Source organism: Haemaphysalis longicornis, unplaced genomic scaffold (genome assembly GCF_048455015.1).
Source record: "Haemaphysalis longicornis isolate Haplotype H1 unplaced genomic scaffold, Haemaphysalis longicornis Haplotype H1 scaffold_9, whole genome shotgun sequence".
Taxonomy (NCBI): domain Eukaryota; kingdom Metazoa; phylum Arthropoda; class Arachnida; order Ixodida; family Ixodidae; genus Haemaphysalis; species Haemaphysalis longicornis.
The window spans coordinates 97,565,395-97,592,590 of NW_027526460.1; the positions used below are offsets into that span (position 1 = coordinate 97,565,395).

The window sequence follows — 27,196 nt, forward strand, 5'->3', positions numbered from 1 at the left end:
TACATCGCAGTCTTTTTAGTCATACTATGCAGTAACAGTGATTTCGTGCGGTCTAAATTTTGAGTGCAGTTGGCCTTTAAGGGGGCCATGCAGACAAAACACGAGTTTGGTTCATTCGAAAGATTGCTTCATTAAAATCATACTGGCACCACTTTTAACTCTTTCGCTACCGCGCCTATCAAAATCGATCAATTTGATCTATACTTTTGGGAGCGCCTTTTCATAGCGTTCCAGGCGTTTCTCGAACAAGTAAAGTTGTTCGGAGTTAGATCAGAAAATGGCCTTTCAAAATCAGTTTTGTTTTCATTTTTGCAACGGAAACGTGATTTTTGACACGCTTTTGAATCACCTGGTTGTGGAAAAGGGGCGTGGTCATCGCGCCTCAAGGCTACCAACGAAGAATGCGTGCAACTCGTAATTACTCTGCACCAGCGCTTGTTTTTTGCTATCAGGGCGTGAATGGGGAACTAGCAAACGATTTTCAATCGTCAGGTTCACGCTCTGACAGTAATAATCCCAGAAATCGGCTGAAAATGTCAAGCAGTGCCTGGTTGCAAAGCTACTTTATGATTTTAGGCAGTTTTATTGCCTTTGCGCAAGTTGTCCTAAGTACTCTGGTAGTTCTACTTACCCCAGGACCATTCCCAAACAGTTTACAACAGTTTCGGTTTCGTTTCTGCATCGCGAAATTCATATTTAGCGCAACTACGCAGTTACCCAACTTCAAGGCTAACTGCCATGGCGCCTGAAGCGTCCGCGACTGATCCTCGAACAAAGCACGCCGCTCCTCATTTCCCCCCACCCTAACCCGATTTCTGCGATAAGAACTTCAGATGCAAGTCAAAAGGTCACACCCAGTCGCCAGATATCTGTTCCGCCGAGGACAGCGCTTCAAACCGGCCTTACACTGCCAGCTGTTCGCCTTCCAGTTTCGTTTTCATGCGAGGGTATATCCGGGTGTCTAATGTTGCTGCTTAGTTGAACTGTCTATTCGGACGGAGTCTCTGATAAGTTTTTGTACTGTTTCATTTGAAAAATGTTAGGTGGCGCTGCAATAGAGGAGGCTCGTTGTGCTGATCTTTTTTAGCGCGCGACTGCTACTCGGCCAAAGATCGCAGGGGACGATTCTAGCTCATCGTACCTCATTTTTGCGAGCAAGGCTACAATTGCGAGTAAGAAGATGATAATAAAGCTCAGCTTTATGTTTTGAGAGATAACTGACCGTGAACGACAACAAACATCAGCCACGGCGTTCCGTTTTCAACTTCATGCATGTTTTTTTCTGCATCGCGTGCTTGTCCCAAATATTGTGCTCGCTGTAAATGCAAAGTCAGCCATTGACAAGCTGTTTTTACGTTATGTGGGGGCAAATTGGTGCCTCTGATAACGTCAAACCGCCAGATTTATTCCAGGGAACCACCCAAAATTGCACAGTTTGAATTAGAGGTTGGGCTTCACCGCATGACACGAGCACCGTGCGTGCTAACATTTTTTTTTTATATCTGAAAAACTGTTCCGCGCAAGTCGACATTTTTTTTAGGGTGTGTTTTTGAAATGTTTCCCTGCAAAATGTATATTCTAATTTTTTTCTACTACCGGTGGTTTGATATACACAACTCCTTTTTTATCATTTTTTTCGACAACTTGACAAAACTTTTGATTTTGATTTTTTTTTTCACAACTATGATATATGAAAACCTTTAAAAAACTGGTGTTATTGGAAAGGCCGTTAAATAATCTGCATTTTGTGCTCCTGCAATTATGCCTAAATAATTTTTTAGCAGAAAAAAAAATGTTTTCTTGGACCCCCCCAAAATTGGTCAATTTTCTGCGGTAGCGAAAGAGTTAAAGGAGCCATGAAGAGAAAATACAACTTCGTTTAATTTGAAAGAACTAGGGTTCAGTATCTCACTCAGCTCCATTACAGCCACAAAAGATGTTTTTTTAACGGGAAAAAAGCAAGAAGTATTTAAAAACTTTCAAATTTTGCGCCACAGTGACGTGTTAAGAGCAAGAATGACGTCATACGGGCCAACAATAAAACATAATTTTCAGTGAGTTAACTGCACGTTAGCATTCCAGTGATGCCGTCAAATGGAACTAGAGGCCCCATTACAGACGTCCAGTCATGTGTCGTCGCGACAGGTCAGTTAGGCGGCCGCCAATCGCACAAACAAGGTCCTGTGACGTCATAGAAAAGTTGCGGAAAATTGGCTAGGGGGTCGTGACTGCTTCACACGTTTTCTTTAATATATCCGTTATTTGTTCGAAGATTGCGATGATATTGGTATCATTGTTATCGGGACTAAGCAGTCTTTCTAATAAACCCAACTTGTATTTTGTCTTCATGGCTCCTTTAATGTACACTTCACTCAAATGGGAATGGCCATGCGACCCACTAGCTCATTTCCCGCAACAGAACCTATGATGTCATACCAGCCAGCTCTGCGATTGGCAGAGGCCGGCAAAAGCAAACGCAAATTAGGCAGAGCTTATAGGCTTGCTGGACGAGCTATTTACGCTTAAATTTAGGGCACATTTTTTTTATACCTGTAAGAATGGTGGGACTAACAGTGGATGTTGCGAAAGCACACATAAACATAGAAGTACTGATGCGTACTGCTGTTGGTACTGTGCGCACTATGCTTGGTTTAGATGCACAGCACTGTGGGGCTTTGGGGGTTGTCTCAGGTGACACTGGCTGATTGGATGCAAACAATGGTGTCTTACGTGACCATATTTGTTGAGCGAGCACTATGTTTCACGAAACGATTATTTTCTCCCTGAACAAAAGCAAGCCAGTTTTAAATACGGTCACAAACAAACCAAAGGCAGAAAATGGCTTGCCGCGGTGTGGTGGCGCCATCTAGGTTGACTAGCAGTAAGCAAGCTTGCTTCAGAATCAGCTGCAGAGTGGTCGGTTCCTGTGATGTCATTGCGGACCATGAAAACACACGATTTTGGGGGGAAATCAAAATTTTAACTTAAATTGATTAATTTCCCAGGGAATGAAACATTGTTTGCATCCAGACAAGCACTGGGGGCACTATAGAACATGAAATCTTTCGAATAAAACAAACTTGTATTTTGTCTTCATGGCCCCTTTAGGGCACACTGGTCTTTTTTTCTTTCTTTTTTTGTGCTTTCCAACTAATTTTGACTGGTCTGTTCAGTTTTTTTAGCTGATTTCAAATATCTAATTAGTTTTGACGTTAGGTAACTAGTTTCTGAGTTAATAAAAACTTTCCTTGATTGTTCTTCAGAACAATAAAAAAAAAAACTATTCTACAAAAGATTGCCAGCAAGGCATGAATAGGTACCAGAAGTTACCAATAGGTACCAATCACATACACGTTTGCATCAATTCGAACTTCTAAGTTTGAACTAGTCCTGCCAACCAATTAAAAATAACTCTAATTAAGCAACTACTGAAACACAAAATGGAAAATGTGCTTCCCATATTGGATGGTTTAGGCATTCAGCTTCACAGTGCAAAAGAAATAACTTCCTAGCTGCACTACATGCTGGGATGTCCCTCTCGAGAATTTCCTATCACTACGATACTACTTGTGGCGAAAAAGTGGGCAATTATGGGAAAATATTTCTTTCTTTGTTGTAATCAGGCCTCTACAGCTTTTATAAGCTCCTGGTACTGTTTCACGTAGGGAATTTTCGGAGTGAAAACTGTGAAAATTAGAGAACAGTGATTCCTAAAAAAATGCTTTTTGGGACTTTTTTGGTCCCAAAGACCCATGTGCCCCCCTTAATTTGGGCACTATTGGCATTCACACAGTTACAAAAAGAGAGAAGGTTTAGTTTACTGTGCTGGTTGACATGCGCGCCTTTTCGCATATGGTGACGACAGGTTCAGCAGGCCCACGCTGACCATGGAGGCAAGCCTAAGTATGCGGGACCAGTGGACTGCGTCAAGCAGCTTTATCGCGAGGGCGGCATCCGGAGCATCTACAAGGGCACTGCTGCCACCCTCCTGCGTGGTGAGCGACCTCTCTCCTTTTAAGTGCAGAGCACTTTAGGGCCGTGCCTTGTCGTCGTAGCTCCCTCGCTGGACCCAAGTAGAGCCGGCGTTCCGGCGTAGCCGCTGTCGTCGCGTCACAACCCAGAGGCTTAGAAAGCCAAGTGGTTTATATAGTCATAAGTGTTCGGCGCTTGTCATACATCCCTCCGTTGTTTAGCGCAAAGAAAACTGTAGGTACATTTGAGGCAAAATATACGTAAATAACCGCCAGCGCCTGCGTTTGTTTAGTTAGGAACGCTCATTGGGTTGGTTTTTACGATAGTAAGCAAAAAATGTGGCAGTGCAGCGCCGGCACGTGCGGGAGGAAAAGCAAGCATAAAAAGAACAGAACTGCCGGAAAAGTGTCAGGAAGTGGGTGCGTGAGCACTGCAAAGGCGGGAAATTTGAAATGCGTTGGGTGGTAGCAGTGAGCGGATAACGGCTCTAATGCCCATTATGGCAAATCACTGCTCTGCACTTCCCACAGCTTTCACATTGAGTGGAACGGCTTTAATTTTTTCTTCTTTTGTTCTTCATTTTCTTTCCCTCCAAGTTTTGCAACTACAGTATGACCTTGTTACAACAGACCATGATAGTGATCATGATTTCTGTCTGCTATACAAGGAGCGTGAACAGTCCAGATATTGTTTACAGCAGACTTTGACGGAATCATGGATGAAGTCTGTTATAACAAGAGTCCAGACTTCTCGACTGTTAAAATCAAAACAAACAATACAAGTGTGCCGGCCATTTCTCATGATTTAGTTGCAACTGAAACAGTTTGGTATTTAAAGCCGACAGACCTTCAGGATGACTTGGATTTTTCGGGTGTTTCACCCTCGTGCAATGCCATAAAGCACATCACAACATGACATGCACTTACACTTCTTCTTACACTTGCTGTGCTCCTGTTCTGTACAGCACCCTCTCCATATTTTCATTCACTCGCGCTATTCTTACTACTATTTCACTTCAACCTACACTTCCGTTTGCATTGTTGAACCCCGAATGTAAGCAAAGTGCAAGGGAAGGTCTTGTTATAGCCATCTATTTTTGTATGGGGGCTTACATTTTTTTTGTTTCGACCTTGGTAGCTTTCGTGTGTAAACATCTGATCTTTTGCACTAACATATTAAAGACACACACCGCAAATGTATGGAAAGAAGGGTTGTGTACACCTAAAAATTCCACTGTAGAGATGCAAAAATGGACTTGCTAATCTTCTCATCTAGGTCTGTCATATCTGAATGTATGTTGAAACAGGATTCACAGGGAAATAAGTTTAATCAATGGCACAGATAGGAATACGAACCAAACATTGCAAATTGGTGTGCTGTATTTGAATATCTGTTGTAAGCAGATCTGTTGTAACGAGGCTACACTGTAGTCATGGTGTGCAGTGCACGAGATGGTACGTGTTTGTTGTTTTTGTATTGTTTTTGCTTGGTGGAAGTAGAGAAACGGGCAGTTGTTCTTTAACTGTAATATTCAAATTAATGCGCAGTAATGATCCTCCAATTCCTCTCAAATTGGGAATGTGGATACTATTACTGCGCATCTTATAATGAAGCAGGGGTAGACACTTTTTCCAGGCTCATGGCCCAAGCAGGTCACTGTTCTATAGATAGCACTACAGAGAGAAAGTATGTAAACTGCAAGATAATTTTTATTAGTTTGGCACAATTACCCGTCCTGCTTTTCAGAGGTAGGTACGAGTAAAAAAGGAAACATGTCCACAATAGCAATAAACTCGCAGCGCAGGAGTTTCATATTTCGGAACTCACTAGGGAAAATCTGCCTCTAGTGTCTAGGGAAACTGCTATTCTAGGTTGCCACCTTTTGCCAGGAAGAAAATCAACAGGGGCAAGTTTAAACCGTCACGAGTATGAGGCAGCATTCGGCCGCATGCACAAAATAACAGGTCTTAGTAGTCAAACTCCAGGAAGCTTGTTCAGTTTCTTGGAGTTTGAAAGTGGTAATTTTGTCACCAAAAGATCACTTAAACTTAATTTATCTATACAGAAATGCGATGAAAAAAAAATGAGTTGTCTGTTAGGAATTGTTTAAATGTTACACACTACATGCATAACAAAAAATTGATCTCTGTTGTTTGTTAGTCCATCTGCTGTTCTCTGTTTTTTTGCCATGTCAGAAGAGCTGGTTACAGTGGTCCATTGTTATGTTTGCCTGTTTTTTACCACATAGCGTTAAGGTCCCCGTGTCACAGAAAAGCTGACATCGTAGGCAACATTGATCAAGTGCGAAAAGTCGGAGTTAGGGAAAAATCCCATAGCCCAACTTACGGCGACAACTGACACCCCTGGGGTCGTAACGCGTCGACTTAATTAACAGATGGCGTGCGACCAGGTCGAGCAGAAATTTTTCACTGCTCACAGGTGCCATACAAACAATGATGACAATTACATCATTGTGTGGCTTGAGAGCATGACAAGTGAATGATACGAACGGGGCTCAACAATGCTGTCGGGCTTTACACTTAAAGGTGAAGCTTCAGCGTCGTATGATGCTTTGTAATTGAATGTAAGCCCAGAAATGGCTGCCAATCACACCACAGGTAAGCAAATAATCGTTGCACGATTAAGTGGTGTGGTGGGAATGCCATGCTGGTAGTGAGGCGCAGGCGAAAAATTTGGCAAGGAAAGAAAGCAGCCAACTGCCGGTGTGGATCACGAGCCACAAGAAGCGCAGTCGCAGGCACCTTGTAGGATGGAAACACTTCCTGGCATACTCGTGGTGGAATCCCCATGATGGCTAGGAGAAGGAATCGCTTGTTCAGAAGGCATTTGGGAGGTTGTGATATTACTGAATGGTGCAGTAAGGTGGTTCGTGAAAAGTGGGCCTCTGGACGTTGTGAATTATGGCCTATTACTGTTTTCTGCCCCCTCCACCTTTATTGTAGGTGTAGTGTTCGCCGTACTGCACCTACTCATTCTTGTGGTCCCTTTGTGTGAACCTGGCTTAGAGAACCATTTTGATAGATGCGATTGGAATTTCTGGGCCTTTTTTTTTCTTTTTTTTTCGTCTGCAGATGTGCCTGCCAGTGGTGTGTACTTTGCCAGCTACGAGTGGCTACAGAGGGTCCTCACACCGGAAGGCAAAAGGTATGCATGCCTCTGCATACAACCCAGCGCTTGGTTAAGAAAAAATAAGTCCCAGCAGAAGTGTGCGTATATACTACAGAAATTCCTACTGTGCCTACAGGATTCTTCTCTTATTAAATTTTCAACCGTCCTTATTTTGTTTAGGAAGCTTTTTCACATTAAATATTTCGTTTAATGACAGTAAAACTTTGTAAGGGTGAAGATTGGGGTAGTTGCTCCAACATGACCGTAGTTATTTTTCTCAAGCAGACGAAATACGTAATTGCGCGCAAGTTGCGATTTTGGCACACGTTGATGATTTCCTGGTGGCCTAGATGAATCCTTATCCTTACAGCCCAGGGGGTAGCTATGTAGCGTAAAAGTCCCACAGTTTGAATGATCATGGCTGCAACAGTAAGCATGCGCAAAAAAACATTTCTGCACGAGCTTCACGTCGTCAGCTGCCAACTAAGTTTAACCCTTTTACAGCAGTTTCTTTTTTTTTTGCATATTTGTTTGATATTTCATGCTAGTAATGCACTAAGATGCTCTGCAGGACTTTATTTGGGGATACCTTATCCAATAAAAAGTTGTATGGAATACAGACAAAACAGTGAACTAATTATTAACAAAACAGCTGCTAATTAGGATGCGTAGGTGCTTGAAAATCTCGTAGTGCGCAGCACTTTGGTGCCCGCTACTGTGGTTTCGCCTCATCACCAAACGAATGAAGGGGACACTAAAGACGAACCTGCAGGAAAGCGAAGGATGGAAGTATGGCGAAAGTGTAAGGGGGAGGACAGTACATCAAGACTGTGCCACAGAAGACCAGCACACGCTGCGTGCTGCGTATACATCGGTCTCCCAAGTTATCACGGGAGTAGCTGCGAAAAGTTTTAGCCACGGCCCTATATACCTCTCAGTGTTCTCTCCGAAAACCGTTCTCTCCAGCGCAATGATTGGTTGGCTTCCTGGAGCCATCACCAGCAGGGTGGCGGTCTTGAAAAATCCAGGGACAGCTTTTTAAACTAACATTTGTTTCGGAACAATTTGGGACTTATTTGAGATATTGGGTTTGATGCACCCTGCCCACCCTCTCGTTCCCCACACAACAAAAGGGCGGAGAAAAGGTTTTCAAGCGAGCGTGGAAAGGATTAAGGAGGACTCACCTGATCACGTTCTTATGGTACTTGCTAATTCATGACCTACGGGCTTAAAAAGCATCGTGTACAGATACAAAAAGTTTCCACAAATACATGAAAATGTTCCTAACGGCATAGTTTGCTTCTTTTAAAAAGATGTCATTTTGTTTACTAAAATAAAAAGTAAACAAGAAACACATTTTGGTTTATCTTGATGGTGCTAGCTGTCTAGCAAGCGTGAGTTTTATTTCTTATTTCAGTACGGAAGTGACCTATTTTCGAAATAAGCAGACTAGGCCGTTTAGAGCCTTTTCATGGATCTCCAAAACTGTTCGTATAGGTCTACAATGGTTTTTAAGCCCGTGGGTCATGCAGTAGTAAGTCTCATAGGAACGTGAACAGGCGAGTCCCCATTAAGGCCCGTGGTAAGGTTTATCCCACATTGCGGACTTCAAGGCAGGCACTTGTTAACCGGTTTGTCGACTAAATTTCTCTAGCACACAGTTGCCGTGATTTACAGTAGCAATGGCGTATGACCTAAAACGAATGGCATGTAGTTTATCTCAGTCTTTCTGAGTGCTCGAGTTAAATTTTCTTTCCAGTACCTTGCGCTTATTTAATCTCCATTCACCTAATTCTCGGTTGGCTTTGGCTAGGCTTGGCTGAGCACGGCTCATATGTCCCTTTGCAGCCGGTCGGACCTGAGTGTGAAGGTGACCCTGTTTGCTGGCGGCATGGCGGGCATTTTCAACTGGATGGTGGCCATACCGCCAGACGTGTTGAAGTCGCGGCTACAGACAGGCGAGTCTCTTTAGTAGCATTGTGTGTAGAGCAAATGCACCATTTAACACTGTCTTCTTGCAGAGTTTAGAAGAACAAGAGTGCCCATCGTTGCTACGTATGATGTATACTAGGTTGCTTCTCTGCACCCTGTGTGACCACCTTTACAGCTTATTACTTGATCATTCTGTGGATGTCCTGTTTGTGGACTATCTTGCTTTGTTCATACAAATCAGGGAAAAGGTTGATACGTGTGATGCAAATGCATTCTTTTGGATGTACTCAAGTCACACTTTCAGTGGCTTGATTTTCAACACTCGCGCGCGCTCACCTTACAGTTGGAGTTGTAGTCGGTAGCTGGCTGCAAAGCTGCTTTTAACTGTTCTGATAGCACTTGTTACTAGGACGACAGCCTTGCATGTCTCATTGGAAGGCAACCTTGAATTACCACTGCGTCGAAACAAATGTTACAAAAACTCAAGGAAAGCCAGAAGCGAACCAGAGCATGCCAGCTGTGTACAAGAGATCATTAATGATTACAAAAGTCACACAGGGATTGCCTAATGATTGATATTAATGATTAGTAAAGTGGATTATGAAGAAATTGAGGTAGGGGTTAAGGTGGGATTAGGGTGGATTAAGATGAATTAAGGACGGCAAAATAGTGTGGGTGATGTGTGGGTGTGTATATAAAAGGTACCGTCACACTAGTACGCCAGATTTTCACCTTCAAAGCACGTAAGCAGACTGAAGTGTCCCCAGAAATTTTTTTCCCCTAATTCCTTGTTCGTTTTCCTCCCTTCTGGCAACCGAGATGGCTACCTTTATTCCATCGAAACTGTGCTCAAAATTATTTGGTGGAGGAGTGGTGTAAGCCAGGATTGATCCAGCATTTCAAAAGTTTCTCCAGTCGAGTCGGCTCACTGTGACGCATCTTTCTGCCTTTAAATGCCCGTGCAGCTCCCGAAGGGAAGTACCCGAACGGCATCAGGGACGTGTTCCGCGAACTGATCAAGCACGAAGGCGTCCGTGCCTTGTACAAGGGTGCTGCACCGGTCATGCTGCGGGCATTCCCGGCTAATGCGGTGAGTACAGCCTCGAGAGCACTGAGGGAAAGGGAAGCTGGCAGCCTGATGAACTCTGCACAGTAGGCATGTTGTATCTCACAGGTGTTTGTTGAGTGCAGGGAGGTAGAGGCAGAGAGGTGTGAATGTGGTCATGATCGCCGACTAAATGAGGCTTTTATACTGGCTGCTATTTGGATTGTAGCGGTAACTTTGGTATGAACAGGCACTATGTGTGGGTCAGCGATTGTTTGTGGGAATTGCTGAGCTCAAGGTCGCGGGGTCGAATCCCGGCCGCGGCGGCCGCTTTTCTGATGGAGGCGAAAAGCAAAAACGCCCAGGTGTTCGAGATTTCGGCGCGCGTTAAAGATACCCAGGTGGTCAAAATTAATCCAAAGCCATCCACTACGGCGCGCCTCATCACCTGTGTAGCGTCGGCGCATTAAACCTCATAATCAATCGTTTGTTGGAATAAGAAGCTGGCGGCTGCATTGAAAGCCTGCGAGCAGAAAATAAGTTGTGTTGGTTTGACGACAGATGATGTGTGTCACCAAGTGGTGTGATCAAAAATGGAGCTTAATTTTTATCTGCGCCTGCTGTCTGAATGCAAGCAGAGTTAACAGCAGGTGGCAATTGCATAATTGAATGCCCTCACTATTCCTCTAGGAGTTTACTATTGGCCATTCTGGTAAATGCACGGACTGTTCCTTCACTGCCCATGTAGCCAATTTCCAAACTTTCCCAAGTTTGTATGCATCAAATTGGTGGACCATCCTGGCCGAGACATCGCACTGATGCAGTGTGGAATTCAGATACCCTAATACGAATCCCTTCAGGTACCAAAAAGTGTTCGCATCATCTGAAATTCTCGTCAAAGAAAAGCAAGCAAGCACAAACACCAAAAAAGCACTTAATTAACTAGTTAGTTGCTCTTTGTCTACATGCACATAGTCTGCTGCGCATTTTTGCTTTTTCATCTGAGTTCGTCGAACACGCATTCTGAAAGGCTAAAAGATGCCCACCAATTTTTTTCACTTGTGTTTTTCGCAGTAATAACGCTTTTCAGCTGTTTCCCGCCTGTGATGCTGACTTTTCTGTGTGCTTGCTTTTGTCTCGCAAAGTTGCCGGGCCACAAACATCTCTGGAGTTACAGTAAAACCTCGTTACAAGAGACACTGTTACAAGAGACACTTGGTTATAAGACATATTTCAATGGAAATGGTTTGGTTGGTTTTAATGTGTTTGGCACGTTAGCAACATTGCATACAAGAGACCTTGGTTACAAGAGACACGTTTCCTGGGTCCCTTGAGTGTCTCTTGTAATGAGGTTTTACCTGTACCACTATAAAAATTTACGCAGCGAGTCAAAACTTCAGTTAACAGTGGTCGTCACATTGCATTGCTGCCACTCAACAACAGATGGTGGTGAAGGTTTTAGAAATGTAGCAGCCTCATAAGGAAGAGAGGTGGAATTCTTCGAGCACAATCAGATGATTGCTCAATAAAGATGTTTAAAAAATTAAAGCTGTTCGACTCATCGTGAAAGCTTTCAAGTGCGGAGCAACGACTCACCAAAATAGCTGTGGCGCCCTCTCTCTTGACTAATTTCAGTATCAGCCTGGCGGCTGATACCGAAAGTAGACAAAAAAGGGTGCTGCAGCCCCTGGAAAGGCCTATAAGGAGCTGAATTGATTTTTCATTTATATGGGGTAATTAATGGCTTAATTCATATTTTTTTCCCTAGTTTTATATTATTGTTTATTGTGCGTTATTTGCGGCCTAGAAATGGCAGCTTCCGTGGCCACGGTACAGTGCAGAGATCGCCCCCAACACTTTGTGTATGAATAACGTGTGCCTGTGTGGCCCAGTGGGATTGACACCGGCTGTGTAACACGAGGGACCCACGTTCGATCCAGACTGCAGGAAGCGGTGATCTTTTTGAAGCCTCTGTTTGGGTGCGTGACACTGCGGGACTGCGGTGGCTAGACTATACTGTGACCCCGGATGCGCTGCAATGGCAAGCCAGGCCCCTAAAGTTCTCCGGAAAAAAAAAAAAAAAAAGTGTAGACTTTAAAGCTTGACTGCAAAGGTACAAGTGAAAAAAAATTAAGGCCGTTCCACTCAATGTGAAAGCTGTCGGAAGTGCAGAACAGTGATTCGCCATAATGGGCTGTAGCGCCGTTATCCGCTCACTGCTACCACCCATTGCAATTCGAATTTCCCGCCTTCGCAGAGCTCGCGCACCCCCTGCCTGAAACTGCGCCAGCGGGAGTTCTGTTCTTTTTGTGCTTGCTTTTCCTCCCGCACGTGCCGGCGTTGCACTGTCACTTTTTTTCGCTTACTATCGTAAAAACCAACCCAACGAGCGTTCCTAACTAAATGAACACGGGCGCTGCCGGTCAATTACGTATACTTTGCCTCAAATGTACCTGCAGTTTTGTTTGCGCTAAACAACGGGGAGATGTATGACAAGCGCTGAATGCTTATGACCATATAAACCGCTTGGCTTTCGAAGCCTCTGGGTTACGCCGCGACAGCAGCTACTACGACGGAACGCTGTGTGGCTCTACTTGGGTCCAGCGAGTGCGCTACGACGACAAGGCGCAGCCCTAAAGTGCTCTGCACTGAAAAAGGTTAGCCAGTTGCTTATGACATGCTATCCTCTGTGGCTTGCAGGCGTGTTTCATGGGGTACGAAGTGGCCATGAAGTTCCTCAACTGGCTGGCACCCAACTTATAAGGGCGGTGGAATGCTACGCCATCCTCGGAACAGTTCGCCCTACTCTACACAAACAACCCGGTGCATGCCGAGACTGCTGCCATATTCCATCCACTGATGTAAATAGATGCAGCCATAGTCCAGTTTTACCTCTCTTGTTATATGTTTTTAGCAAGAAAATTGCTGCATGATACGTGTACAGAGGTGTGTTTTACAATTGTGGTGAGGTCTATGGAGTGATTGTATTGTTTTCTTGTTCGTCGCAGACCTCTGATGAGGAAAAAGCTGGGTTGTTATCGCATTGTTAAACAGTTGAGCATGCCAGCTTTCGAACTAGCCCCGGAGATTTATAAGAGCTTGGTGGAATTTAGCTATGTACAGTGCGTCTTCTACGCAATAGGAATTTCTGCTTGATGTATAGCGCCACACATTGTTTTTCTTGACTGCACATTTTCTTGATTGCCTTCAAACTGATAGTACCTTCAATTTTCTATTTTAGGAAAGTGAATGTTGCAAGTTGTCCACTAGCGAGTTACTTTTCCTGAGCTGAGACATCGAAGTGCCAGGCTTTTTCTGCTGCCGTTTTTGTACTAGCTAGGCTACATTTTGTACATTTTGCTACACCCCGGCTATTTTCGAGCTCGCGTTTTTTCTAAGATTATTTTTATACCTGCAAGGAGATCGTGTCCCAGGGAACAACTCTTCAATAGCAAAATAACTGCCCTTCTTGTTGGGACTGCAGTGTGTCGCTTATTGCTGCTAACAAACCGTATGCTACTGATCGAATTTCACAGTGAAGGGAGTGTTCTGGTCAGTCATGTGCTATTTGTTGTTGGCCGCTTTCCCTGCGCCATTCCAGCATGTTTCGAAAACCCTGCCCTTGAGCCCCGGTGTGCAATAATGTATTGAGATTTTCCCATCGTTTTATTTTTGTCGAACAACTATGCAAAGAGATTCCGTGCCACATATCTATATTTGAAGGTGGATTAAATGATGGACTGTACAGTGGTTGCCTTCCCTCTCGTCAATGCAAAGCCTGCGAAGTCCTGCGATCATCGAACACAGCTTTCCAAACTCAACTGTGAAGTTGAAGCATAGGCAAAAAAATAAAATTGCGGATGTTTAAAACGTGTCTGACTACGATGCGTTGCCAGGCTAGTCACTTTTCTGAATTAGTGATAAATTTTTATGGTACTAATGATGGCGCGGCGTTGTGCATAGAGTACCTGAGATTTGCTAGTGAAGTTGAGATTGAGATGCATGTACTGTGTTTTAGCTGCATCTGTGTGGACAATAAAACCGCCCATTTTGAAACAGAAAAGCCAGATATCGCTTAAAGGACACGATCTTACGACTTCCACTGAGCTATCGCGCCCTTCAGAGCGAGATAATTCTGCCCAGCAATGCCTGTTCTGCAGAGTTCGAGATCTGTGTCGTGAAACCTGGTGTCATTGTGCACTTTCTCAAAATGCATTGATTGAACTTCTGAAAAATATGTCCGAACCATAATTCAAAGAACGCAATACCCTGCCGACACAACAGAGCCCTTCACTTCATCTTTTTGCTTTGCGGAGCAGCCGTCACTCTCTGTATGGATGCCTTTAACAAAAACGTGTTGCTGAGGAAATTGGTTCATGACGCAAGACAGAGGACTCGGAACCTTTTTTTACTTAAGTGGCCATCAAGACAAATTCAAAGTTTGGTTCATTTGAAAGATTTCCTCTTTAGATTAACACTTGCACCACTATTAACTTAAACTTCACCCAGGTAATCTGTGTATGACGAAAACAATAAATACGTGACTCACTGGCTACTTTTCCACACTGAACTTACCGGCAGCTCGCCGCGATTGGCGGGGGCTAGAAATCCAACAGAAATTAAACAAGGATTATGAGCTTTCAGTACGAGCTTACTGCACTTAAATTTAGTGTACATTCTCTTTATAGCAGTAACAGTGCTGGAGTAAACAAAGAAAGTTACAAACAAAAACAAACATAGACGCAGTTAGTGTGGCTATTTGCCAGCTGACACTTCCTAACACAGCTGTTGGGTGTGTTGGGCTTATCTGACACGACGTTGGCCAACTGGCATAAGCGGCACAGCCACGTATGCGACCCTGTTTGTCGAGTTATACCCAATGTTTCACAGAGGGACCACTATCAACCGCTATAAAAGTATGGCAGGTAGAGTATACAAGTCCGGTCAGAAACAGAGTGCGAACAGAAGTCCTTTGAGTGGCATAGATGTACCACCTAAGAACACAGGTAATAAACAAGGCAACAAAACGGGCATCTGTAGGGTAGTGGCAGCCCCAGTCCACATACTATACCATCTTTTGTTTTTTTGTGTCTGCCCCAGATAAGTCATTACTGGCATCACAGAACATATGATGTAGTGGGAGAATCGAAACTTTGGATTAAATTATTGAATTTCCCAGTGAATAAAGCATCGTTTGCTCTAGGACATGCACTGGGGGGCACTATAAAACATGAAATCTTTCGATAAAAGAAACTTGTATTTTGTAAGCATGGCCCCTTTCAACAAGTTTGTTTCATTCAAAAGATTGTGTTTTATAGTGCCCCCAGTGCTTGCCCACCAGCAGGTGGTGCTGTGTTCACTGAGAAATTAACCATTAGGTTAAAATTTTGATTCTCCCGCATAATCGTGTGTTTCCGTGACGTCTGCCATGAAGTCATAAGTGCGCGTATTCAAACAAACTTCCACTCCGCCATGCGGCTCTGCACCCTTGCCTACCGTCAGTCCCCCCCGATGGCATGACCATGCTCAGCCACGGACTTTGTTTTTGACCATATTTGCACCTGGCTTGTTTTTGTCACTGTAGAAAGTAATTGTTTTGTGAAACATGGAGTACCCTCTACAAACAGGGTCATGTAAGACAACACCGCTGATGCCAGTCAGCCAGTGTCATGTAAGACAACTACAAAGTGGCGGGCTGCTGTGCAGCTAAAACGAGCATAGTGCACCCAGTGCCAACAGCAGTGCACATCGGTACTTCTATGCTTACGTGTATTTTCGTAACTTTCCTTGTTTACCGGCACAAGCTGTTGGCAGCTAAAGCCCTTCCGTGAAGTTTCGCACTTAAAAGTTGGTGTTGTGTTCACCTTGTGTTCACCAATAGCGAACACTCGACTCCGGGATGTCTTATGCATGGGGCGTAAAATTACTGTCCATTTCCGCCTTGACGATTAGTTTGCATTGAAACGAAGCCTCCATTATTCATTCAGCTGCTTCGTTTCGTTTTATTAGAGTTGACGGTTTTGGCTTTGAGGTTTTTGAGTTTTGCATCCGATTGTACCCCGCAGGAATTTTTTAATGCGTATTTTCATAAAAATGTGCGCGTTACAACCGTGCAAATACGGCATACAAAACAAATAGAATTTCTAGGCATTGCCATTTCATCATTTTGACGAGTTCTTCGAACAGCTAGCATTGCAAACCCACCTCCATAGGGTTTGCCCCATAGGGCAACCGCATCAAAAAATGACACCAATCAGCCCACCAGTTTTGGGAATTGCGAAATGGCCAGCCACCATTGACAGGAAGTTAAAAAGCAGTGGACGATGCGACATTTAGGTACATTACATCAACTGAGCAACTTAAAAAGGGACAGACAACCGATTTTTGTCGAGTATATGTTCTCTATTACAAATAAAGGGCATCCCTTAAAGCACCTTAACGTGAAACAGCTTTGCTGATAGTGCTTTAGAACTTTTTAAATCGAAATATTTAGATCTACGAGCCGTATGTGTCCTCTAAAAAATGACGCTGGCAACCGACATACAGTAGCGCGGCAAAATACGATCTGTATGCGAGATGAAAAGCGGTATTTAAAAACTTGTCCCCAGCTAAAAAAAGCGTGAATTGCAGGCTTTCTTATTCCTTTATGTGTGTTTTTAATTCACTAGTCTATTTTGCATGAAGGCGCCATCTGTTGGGATGGATGATAGGTAGAATCTGGCTTCACGTTGCGGAGGTGGGCAGTTCGATTCTCCCTGGGCACGTCCTTTTTTTTTCTTAAGTTGCCGTTCGCGTATTTGGAAACTGAAATAGAATATTTCGGCAGTAGAAACGCCCCCGACTCAGGAGAATCGTCAAAGCTCCTTCACTGGGTTTGTTTACCGATTGCTTCCGTTGATTCTGGGCATGGTGGCTCAGTTAGCCACACTGAGAGCAACCCAGCGACGGTGGGCAGTGTGTCTTGAAAATTTTCAAAATAATGTTAAAAAATACACATACTATTTAAACTTATACAAATACTTGTGTTCAAAGGTTTTCAATAAGTGAATAACCATTTCAGCAGTCACAGTAGCTGCTAGGTTTGCAGGTCACGTGACCAGGACACGTATTGTAGTGCCAAGTTTCAACACTACGAACCGCCACCCTTCCGATTTCAGAAAGTTTGGTGCCAAATTAAAATTATTTCTGCCAATTTGTTTATAAATTGCTTGTGGTTACCGGGCTATATAAAACGCTGGATTTCATGTGGGATAGAGAACATATACTCGACAAAAATCGGTTGTCTGTCCCTTTAAAATGCTCAAAATGACCCATTTTCATTGCTGGAGGAAAGCTGCGATGAAAACGTCCACAACAGTATTCGTCTGCATCTTACACACCTCGTGCCGTCACGGAGGCACATTTAGTGGGTGGAGTTCTGCAGCTGGCATGCTTCCGTTCTGGTTTACGTGAGCGTGTGTGCAAACATGCGGAGCCTGCAGCACACCATTTGCGCACTCACGAAAGTCGACTGGGAACGCCAATACCAGTTGAAGAAACTGCCGTCAGTGCCGGAGCTATTAAAGAAAAAATGTTTATTACAATAACATGATTCATATAGAATATTTATATAAATGTTTCTGGTGTGTGTGGGGGAAAAACCATTGCCAACGGCTGACGTCCACCTCCTCCCCGCCGCTGTCAGAAGCGCTTGAGGAACTCCTCTGCGCAGATGCGCGCGCGGGCGTTCAGGGCCAGCTTCATCTCGCTGATCTCCTTGTCGATCTCCTCCATGAAGTGGATCACAAAGTCCACCAGCTTGTGCTTGTACATCTGCTCCGTGTGGAAGTTGGTGATCAGGAACGAGATGTCGTAGCCCTGAAACGAATCAAGGGGGGGGAGGAAGGAAGCTCTCTGGTCAGAGGAAGCCTCACCGCACTACTTACTATACATCGAACTCCTCCTAATTCCCTGTTGCCATTCTTTAGAGCTGTAAGCCTAGAAAAGACGTATTGCAACCTATTTAAAGTATTTTTGCGCATATAACCCGCACCAAAAATGCGAAAATTTCAGGGGTGAAGTAGAGGTGCAGATTATACGTGAGGTATTTCCTTCGGTGAAACTTCACCGCAATGTGCGTTGGGCCGTGATGCCTCTACAGCAGTAATAGCGACTAAGCCACTGTTACCCCATTGACAGTGCTTATTTTGTAAACACAGCTCAACAATATACAAACCTCAAAAAATGTATGCGGCAAGTCATCTAGTTGCATAGTCAGCTAGGTAAGTTCTTTTGCATACACAAATGTGTAATGTTGCTGGAGTAGTAGCTTTGGTCCATCCTTTTATGAAAATATGGGGGCAATACGCGGGGATATATTTTCATTTCATTCGTCGACAAAAGGTAGAGGTGCGGGTTATGCAGGGGCAGGTTATACGCGCAAAAATACAGTATGTACAGTCTTGCTCAAAATATTGTAGGCCACGGCGGACTGTTGCGCGGCGAAAGAGAGTGAAGGGAACTTTTGCTCTTGCTTTCGTAGTGTGGCAGGCGTGACAAGTGCGGTGTGAAGTGCCTGCTTTCAGAAACCGGCTGCGTGCTGCACTAATCACACTAACAACATTACGAAGGCAAGGGCAAAAGTTCCCCCTCACTATCTTCAGCCCCGCAACCATAGCGGCATCCGCAGTATTCCTGCTGGGCCACGCGTTTCCTGCCAAGTTTGCAACCCTGCCCTTGTGCAATTGCCACAGTATTTTAATTTGTAGTGCGATGGAAGTTAAGATTTTCGAGTTAATAGATGGACGCTTCGGCTGCGCCAACCACAGAATATCATGCAAAAGCAGCACACAAAAAAAGCTTGTTAATTAATTCGAACTGCAAGGGGATGCCATCTTGGTTCGAATCAACCCTTTCAGCCCTAAATTTATTTCTAGCAAAAAAAAAAAAACTGTTTTCCTTATTATTGGGATCCTATAAGCTTACAAACGAAAAATTGAACTTGTGGTGCAAGTAATTAGTGATTTAGAGGCACCACATCTAATTGGGTCATTGGGCAATTGAAAATTTAAAATCCAACAGAATTTTCTTTTCCTTGTTTTCCTAGATTTTAAAAATCAGTGCGCCCGCATACAAAAAGTAAAGCTGGTATTGAAAGTATTTTTCGAGTTACAGCCATGTAATGAAAGTAGGATTTCGGTCCCTGGGGTCACCACGATGTGAGTTTGGTCTTAAAGGGACACTGAAGTGAATTTGTCAAGCTCCCGTTTTTGCTTGCACTGCGTAGACTGGCTCAAATTAGCACACTTTTCATCGTTTATCCGGTTGACTAATCGGTAATTATTTTACAAAGCGCGAAAGAAGAAAAACTACCATGCGCGGTTTGCGGCGGCCGCACCAACTAAGGCTGTGACGTTGAGAGGAGGGGCGCCGTGATTGGACGATGCCCAAGGTTAGCAATCACACAAGTTTCGGTTTCGGTTTCGGTTCTGTAAAACATAACCAATGGCTTTGTTGGATGGGCATTCTCAATATCTCAGTAATCATCGTACCGCGCTTCTGCCATGCTGTCAGCTGTAAAATGCACAAGATAAGCCTCCCAGGACGGCTTGTAGTCGTAGCATTCACTAGCCGAGACCTACGCAGTGCATGAACGCCCTCCGCGTACCCGCAGACGCCCAAATGTCATGCGCTTTTCCCCCATATTTGGAGCTTGCCTCCCTCATGCCTGTATCGTAAAAAGCGTGTTCGCACCAGGCCAAGGGTCTGTTCATTCTGGCCTGTGCCCACTGCCTGCAAGCAGTCGGTGCTTATGGCAACAGCACGCCAACGAGAACTCGCTAGCGCGCCAGTGCCAGCCTGCGCGCGTTTTGTGAACTAGTTCGTGTAGCCATGAACGTTGCGGCCCCAAAAAAGGTGAACTCAATATAGAAAACATCGGCGGAAAACAAAAAAGTTAACTTACAAAAAAAAAAAAAAAAAAAGCACGTACCCGCGGGGATTCGAACTCGTGACTCGCAAAACATTTGCAATGAATTCCTACCGCCTCAGACTACTAGGCTACGGAGCGGGACGCGAAGGCATTGCTAATATAAGGTATATATTGTACAACCGGTTTACACTTTTATTTAGTTTTGGCATTTCAAGCCGCTTAGGTGACTATTTGTTGTACTGCGATCGTGCAGTAAGCGTCGCCCGAGTTTCCACAGTAGCTCACGTCTAGCAATTGCATTTCGTAGACGGAAAAGCGTTCGCAGATGCGTAGTCGTGCTGCTGACCGCTGTGCTTGTTCGCCCAGCGCAAAAAAGTGCTTCCCGCGCCCTAGTTTTACGCTGTACGGTAAAAATATCAGTTGATTTTATTTGCTTAGTACCTATATTGACTTCGCTGACTCTTCTCCCGCCTTCAAGAGGCCTTATATTTTCCTACTGGCGTACCAGTCAGCGAAGCGTCGCATGTGCAGCGCTTGTGTGAAGCGACCTTGACTTGGAGCTAGATACAGTGTACAAACAAACCAAGTAAAGAAAGGCACATTCTTCCATTCACAAACGTGTCCTGGCTTCGTTTCAACTAAGCGAACGAATTGCGACCAAGCAAATTTTTTTTAACCTCCTTGATTGCGACGACCCGCCGGTGGCCGACGGACGAAACGCTGGGCCGACTGACTCTGTCGGCCGGGGAGCCGTGCAGTAGCGCAGCCGTGGCGCAGCGGCGCAGCCAATTGCCAGCTCATCCCCTCCTGACGTCACACGAAAACGCCACAGAAAATGGGCGAGCGTAAAGAGAGGAGGACAGCGTTTTCGAATTAGTTTTTCTACTAAATAAAATCGCGTAAACGCGCCTAGAGTGGTCGAAACATGGCCTGGGGACTCCGGACTACAATTTGCGCTAGTAATCCCGCAATGTTTACATATCACTTCAGTGTCCCTTTAAGTGCTGTCCTTACTTTAGCGTTCAGCTGTAGCAAAAAACGAGCAATGGTGCTATGTATCGAAAGAGGAATCCTCGAAGAACTATTTCACAGAAAACTAGCTGTTTTGGCTTTGTTCTGAAATCACTAGAAGAATTTCGGTTAATGTCCTAAATATAGGACACTAGGGCCGAAAAGTTTAATGCAAGTTCAATTTAATGCAAGCGAACAACAGCAGTACACTGCAATTCCGAACAGTACGGCATGTCTGCACTCCGATGCTTAACTCTTTCGGGACCGCTCCATAGGCCATCGATCACATATGATCGATGGTTTCGCGAGCCTGCAGAATACAAATTTTCGCTCGATGGAACACCTAGCGACATCTAGGAGATAGTTTGAAAACTGGAGTTTTCTCTTTTGTGAAGTTTCTTTTTTTATTGCCAGGCGGCAACGTGTAAGATATTTTATTCTGACGGGCAGCGGTTTCGAATGTAAACAAACATGGCGTCATACTCGTGCGAGCGCGATAAGAAATCCGCCTCGTCTCGGCTCGCATATCTTCGCCTTCCACTGTGGATTTTCATGATGAGAGTGGCAGTGAAGAGTCGAAATGCGGCTTTAGAGATCGGATTTCAGCTCGAGTGAGGATTCGGGTGTCGATAAGCCTGGAACATCAAATCGCGCTCAAAGGTGGGTGTTGGTTTCGGTTTCAATTGGCTCTGGAGTAGGTATGTGCGCTCGAACTATGTTCTGGCTGGTTTATATTTATTCGCTAGGGTGTTAACTACCTATGGTGGTGATCTCCTGCCACCAGTGCAGAAACGGATCAAGTTTTCGCCGAGACAAGAGCCCGGCGTGTACCTGGGCGACAACGTAGCCATGGCCCTAGTGCCAAAGAGATCACACACATAACAAAAAACCAGTTACGCCTAGCCGCATCAAACTTTTTCAATGAAGAAACAAAGCATTGTGTTAGATTTTGTATATCCTGAAATAATTTTATTCTTTTTTAATATTTCTATATTTACGCTTTTTTTTTTCGATCTTTTTCTGTAGTTTTTTTTACGAAGTTCTTAGTTTCAGATTTTTTCATGGTTCTATCGTCAGTGTTGAAGTAAAAACTGGTATTGTATGTCAAAGAACGTATAATTAGCTGCATTTTGGTATATGCTAAGGCAGGATGGTGCCTTTGCTTTATGTAAAAAAAAAAAATTTGTACCGAGACCTCCCTTTTTCATCACTTTTTCCGGCGGTCCTGAAAGAGTTAAAAAAGCCTGCGACTGCGGCCTGCCTCTTTTCCCCTAGAAGAGACACTCGGCACTTTTTTGCTCTAACAAATGAACGTAGCGGCACGACTCCTCAATCAAGCTAGGCTGTGGCAGCGCAAAGCCTCATCTTCGCCTTCTCGAGAACTGAAGAAGACACGGGCGGCATTCCATTCGGGAACATGACTTCTGAGCGGGCACCGCAATATGCTACGTCCTCGTCCTCATCGGCAGCGACAGTTTCTGCGATTTCGACCTGACATATAGTGCCCTTGTCGATGCAATTCGCAAAGAACACGTCTTTAAAAATGTTCACCATGTGGGATTCAGATTGATGATGATGATAGTAGGGTTTAACGTGCCGACGCAACGCAGGCGATGAGGCGCGCCGTAGTGGAGGGCTCCGGATTAATTTTGACCACCTGGGGATCTTTAACGTGCGCCGAAATCTCGTACACACGGGCGTTTTTGCTTTTCGCCTCCATCAGAAAAGCGGCCGCCGCGGCCGGGAATCGAACCCGCGACCTCGTGCTCAGCAGCGCAACGCCTTAGCCACTGAGCCACCGCGGCGGGTCGGGATTCAGATTGGTTTTACAGCAATCTGCAGTCTCCATTCTACGCAGCCTGGTGTGTTTCTCTGGCCGTGTGCCAGGCGCCGGTCCGGTGGCGCATAGTTCAAATTATCCGTGGCGGAACCTACTCTGGTTTGAATAAAAGGGCTTTTTTACACATGGACTACTTCTATGGCGACTTGGTCGGACCCAATCATACAGTTCGAATTATCCATAAATTCGAAGTTCAAATTAACGAGCTTACCCGCCGCGGTGGCTCAGTGGCTAAGGCGTTGCGCTGCTGAGCACGAGGTCGCGGGTTCGATTCCCGGCCGCGGCGGCCGCTTTTCTGATGGAGGCGAAAAGCAAAAACGCCCGTGTGTTCGAGATTTCGGCGCAGGTTAAAGATCCCCAGGTGGTCAAAATTAATCTGGAGCCTTCCACTACGGCGCGCCTCATCGCCTGCGTTGCGTCGGCGCGTTAAACCCTACAATCAATCAATCAATCAAATTAACGAGCTTTAACTGTTCTCGCTTATAAAGCATCACCCCACCACAAGTATGTGCTACCCTGCGAGCACGTAGCACTTCATCAGGCTACGTAGTACGCACACAGGATTCAGAGCATGGGCACAGGTTCCTTGTGGTTGACCGCTGTGGTTCTCGTGCTCTAAGAGGTCGATTCACCAATTCCCTGTTTAGTGCATGCGCCGTAGGTGGCAGAGCCTGTGGCAACACCCACAGCGTCAGTGTAGCGTCATGTTTGTAAAGTGTTGTCCAATATGCTACTGTGGGCATGCACACCTCAGTGGGCATGCATCACATCACCAGAACAGCAGCAACTGAGCTTAGGCCTAACGATTTGGCTTTGAGGTCTTGCAGCGTACCTACGGCCTGACATGCAACTAGTACTTTTTGCAATGGGTACCGGTCGACACGCTTGCACCAGGAAGTGTGACGTTCCGGGCTCACCTCTACGGGCTTCCGGCGCAGCACGACGAAGTTCTCTGCGCGCATCATCATGAAGCGCATGAACTTGTGGCAGAGGATGTGCTCGATGTCGTCGGCCTGCTTGACGGCAATGCTGATGCGCAGGGAGTTGATGGAGCCCTCGATGAGCACGCGCTCCTTCTCGTTCCGGCTCACCACCACGGGCGTCAGCAGCAGCTCCTTACTGCTCCTGTTTATATTGATCAAATCAGTTGGGGGGGCTCTAGTCCGAGATAAATAACTTTACCATCCCTTCCCAAACAAAGTTGAGAGACGCGCAAAAGCTTTCTAACATCAAAATGGTGACAAAAATTTTGCTAAAATAGCGTCCAACCTCCACTGAAAGTGCGTCCAATTGATTGCCAAACCCTTCGAAGACCCAAACCGCTGAACTTATGCGATGGTTTTTCCCGCACTACACACGGTTGCAACTTAAGAACTGCAACGGAAGTTGCCACTATGCCTCATCACCGCAGCCGGATGTTGCTCCGCGCGGCGCAAGTAGTGCGTTACTGGGAACATTTTGAACATGGCACAAGCCGTTTTAAAGATTTTTTTGGACTTAATACGCTTATAAACTACTGCAGCGATGAAAAACTACGCGAGAAAAGGCAGACAATATCCCGCATTCATAGCAATCTCCTTTCAAAACGCGCGCCCATTGACATCCAGGTCCGTCGCTTAGGTGGAATGATACCGTACATTAGCTATTGCCATTCTTAACTTGTTCCCGAGTATAAATAAATGCATCTACGAATGATCTAAATGTATACCAATACATGGTTTACGAGATAAAAGAATACTATTGTACTTCTCCTCCATGATCGATGTGTGTAGTGCCTTATCTAGACCGCTTCTTTTTCGCGATTTTCAAGTGAGTTATGACACAATGGCAGCCCGGCTTCAAGCACGCACCACATGTCCGGAGATCTTATCAGAGCTTTTCAGTCGACCAACTGGTCTATGGGAAAATGCATGCTTTTTTGAGTCCTTCAATGCCTGTCTGGTCATGGAACTTCACCGTCACGCTATGGGGGAGCTTCGTAGGCTGCCGCGCCGTGGTGCTGGTGTTGATCGGAGGGCAACCGGGGGCGTGGTCAGAGCGCGTTTGGCAGGGAACAGACCACGGTGTAAGATAAAACAGACGCTCTCTGCCTTATCAGCAGTGCGCTTTTGCTTTACGTGTCGTGGGCCGCTCAAATGGACTTATTTTGTGAGTAGCGAAAAAATTTGGTGTGAACGGGCATGCTGCTACTGCGTTCCTGCCTGCCGGTCTGGCTACAGCAGCGGCGGCCGCCCGATGCCCTCCGATCTGCGGTGGCGCCCCTCGCGGTAGCCTTCGTCCCCGTACAAAACTTGGCCGAGAGTTTGATGACCAGAGAAGCATTGTAGGTCTCTGGTCCCACTAAGAAAGCTTTTACTTTAGAACGAAAAGTGCGCTCCTGATTGTTACCTGACTTCCACCTCCGGTTTGTTGTGCCTCTCAACGACTTGCGAGGAGAAGTTCTCTAGGCACATGGCCGCGTTCAGGGTGTGCCTCACAGCTGTGAGGTATGGCCTCAGCGTGGCAGACTGCAAGACAGACGCACACCCGACGAGGTCAGAACTTGGACATGCATTCAGTTGGATTGTTCTTTACGGCCACTTCGGAGGCCGATGGCTTGTTCAGTTGCCTCATTGTGCAAACAACAGAAATTCAACCACTCCCGTCTAGGTTCACGTGGAATGAAATAGGAATTTTCATGAACTCCGACAACATACTACAGTTACACTCGTTTTTTTTTTTTTTTTTCTCCACAAATTCCGTACAAAAAACGTCCGATACGCTCGTGTGGCCTCTTGCGACTTCATGGTTGCAAAGGACACTTTTGCCACTTAAATTATGGCGAAATAAACAGCGCACAGAAACAAAACGAAATAGAAATACGAGGAGACGAAAGGCCCACGTTTTTGTTTCTTTCTTGTCTTCCGTTTCTGTGCGCTGTTTTTTTCGCCGTGATTGTAAACCAACTAGCTCGCCTCCACACCTTAGTACAGTTTGCCACTTCAAGCTCTACTGGCGAAAAAAAAAAACAAAAACAAAAACGCAAGTAAACTTAACAAATGCCATCAGCGTTACCTCCAAGAAGACCGTACACTACGAGGTATCTAAACGAAACCGGCCCTCCCCAGCGAGCATTCGTTAAAAAGGCATCGACGATTGTGGTAAGGATATTTACGGCAACGAAAGTATTACGCCAAACGCGGACGCTGCACAGCACTGTTGCGGACAGCGAAGCAGGAAATGCAACAAAACAACAAAACCTTGAAAACGAAACGCTTAACGAGACGCCGTGTTTACAGTACAAGTCTGACTCAATGCCCCCGGCGCTCGCTTGGTGACAAAGTTGATTTATATTCCCGAATAAGCAGAGCTTGGTCCCGCACAAGCCAAAACAAAACGTTAGAAGCACTCAGGCTTGCACAGCTCCCCAGTCACCTGCACGCATACTCATTTCTCAAGACCGCATTTCAATCGTCTAATTGTTCACACATGAACGGGTAGGCAGGACTCGGCGAACGAAGGACAGTTGTAGCGTTGGCAAAAGGGGCTCTGGGTACAACGAGCCGAAAAGTTGTAACGTGGTACGCTGTTCAGAAAGACGATCGTATTTTTGACCTAAATTTTCCCTTAACCATGCGAGAATGCGGACCGAACTGCAAGATTTCGAAGTGACAGGATGACAACGCCTATGCGACCTAACAGCTACGGGAAGGGGCAAACTACTCAAGGCGTGCGTAAACTGCCTTGTTGCCATCATGAACGATTTAGTGGACGTTAAATCAAGACGTTACCGCGTAATACGATCATGTTCGAGCTTACCATGATTGCTTGTTTCACCGGTAAATTCGCTATCAATATCGGCCGGACATGACAAATAGAGGCCACCCACAACCGGCGCAAGAGGCAGATGCTTTGGCAGAAGGCCTCGCAAAACAAAGTTTCTAGCGCTTTGCCAATAGAGGCGGTAGTGTACGAAAATAATTATTACCTCTCGTGGTGGTTTACCGTACGTTATTCGCGTTACAGATTTCAAAATATTAATAATTACGGTAAAAATATAAATTTGTGCTTTAGAAATAATGTATAAGGACACTCATTCAACCAACGTTACTAGATTATTTTCAGTTGTAAAACTGGGCGGCGCTGCCCGGAACCGCCACCGATCCTTCTGTCTGTGGCGCTGCAGTCGCAACCGGCTCGGCAGCCGGGCGCTCGCAGGCGGTTTCGCTTCTCCCTTCGCGTTCGTAGTTCAGCGCTCGGCGCGTACGTTTCTTGTGCGTGCGCGGGCGCTTGGGTGGGCGCACACATCTGGTAATTATTACATTCTCGAAAGCAAATAGCTACAATGAACAGCAGACACAATGACATTTTTTTCGCC

At 45.3% G+C, this 27,196-nt stretch overlaps 2 protein-coding genes across 5 annotated transcripts in view; one reads left to right on the plus strand and one right to left on the minus strand.

The window, feature by feature from the left end:
• Colt (carnitine/acylcarnitine carrier protein colt, mitochondrial) overlaps window positions 1–13,932 on the plus strand; it is a 34,240-nt gene extending 20,308 nt beyond the window's left edge. For all 3 annotated transcript variants that reach the window (XM_077685239.1, XM_077685241.1, XM_077685240.1), the window contains exons 5-9: window positions 3,866–3,995; window positions 7,065–7,137; window positions 8,950–9,059; window positions 9,999–10,123; window positions 12,779–13,932. In XM_077685239.1, coding sequence (XP_077541365.1) covers window positions 3,866–3,995; window positions 7,065–7,137; window positions 8,950–9,059; window positions 9,999–10,123; window positions 12,779–12,841 — 501 coding nt within the window. In that variant the 3' untranslated portion in view covers window positions 12,842–13,932. The remainder of the gene's footprint in view (window positions 1–3,865; window positions 3,996–7,064; window positions 7,138–8,949; window positions 9,060–9,998; window positions 10,124–12,778) is intronic.
• Window positions 13,933–17,635: 3,703 nt separating this feature from the next.
• On the minus strand, window positions 17,636–26,793 carry Arpc4 (Actin-related protein 2/3 complex, subunit 4). Of its 2 annotated transcripts, none has more exons than XM_077682643.1 (4): window positions 26,638–26,793; window positions 25,228–25,346; window positions 23,757–23,964; window positions 17,636–17,935 (listed from the first exon to the last, which is right to left on the minus strand). In XM_077682643.1, the coding sequence occupies exons 1-4, from the start codon at window positions 26,638–26,640 to the stop codon at window positions 17,759–17,761; spliced, it is 507 nt and encodes a 168-aa protein (XP_077538769.1). In that variant the 5' UTR covers window positions 26,641–26,793; the 3' UTR covers window positions 17,636–17,758. The 2 variants fall into 2 exon arrangements, with proteins under 2 accessions (XP_077538769.1, XP_077538770.1); XM_077682644.1 differs by lacking the exon at window positions 26,638–26,793 and adding an exon at window positions 26,451–26,469.
• Window positions 26,794–27,196: the final 403 nt, after the last annotated feature.

What these genes read in the sequence shown, in the direction of transcription:
- Arpc4 (XM_077682643.1), bottom strand. An exon ending in AAACCGGAGGTGGAAGTCAG is followed by an intron (nt 23,965 to 25,227) that starts GTAACAATCAGG and finishes CAATATAAACAG; the next exon opens with GAGCAGTAAGGAGCTGCTGC. An exon ending in TGCGCCGGAAGCCCGTAGAG is followed by an intron (nt 17,936 to 23,756) that starts GTGAGCCCGGAA and finishes GATTCGTTTCAG; the next exon opens with GGCTACGACATCTCGTTCCT.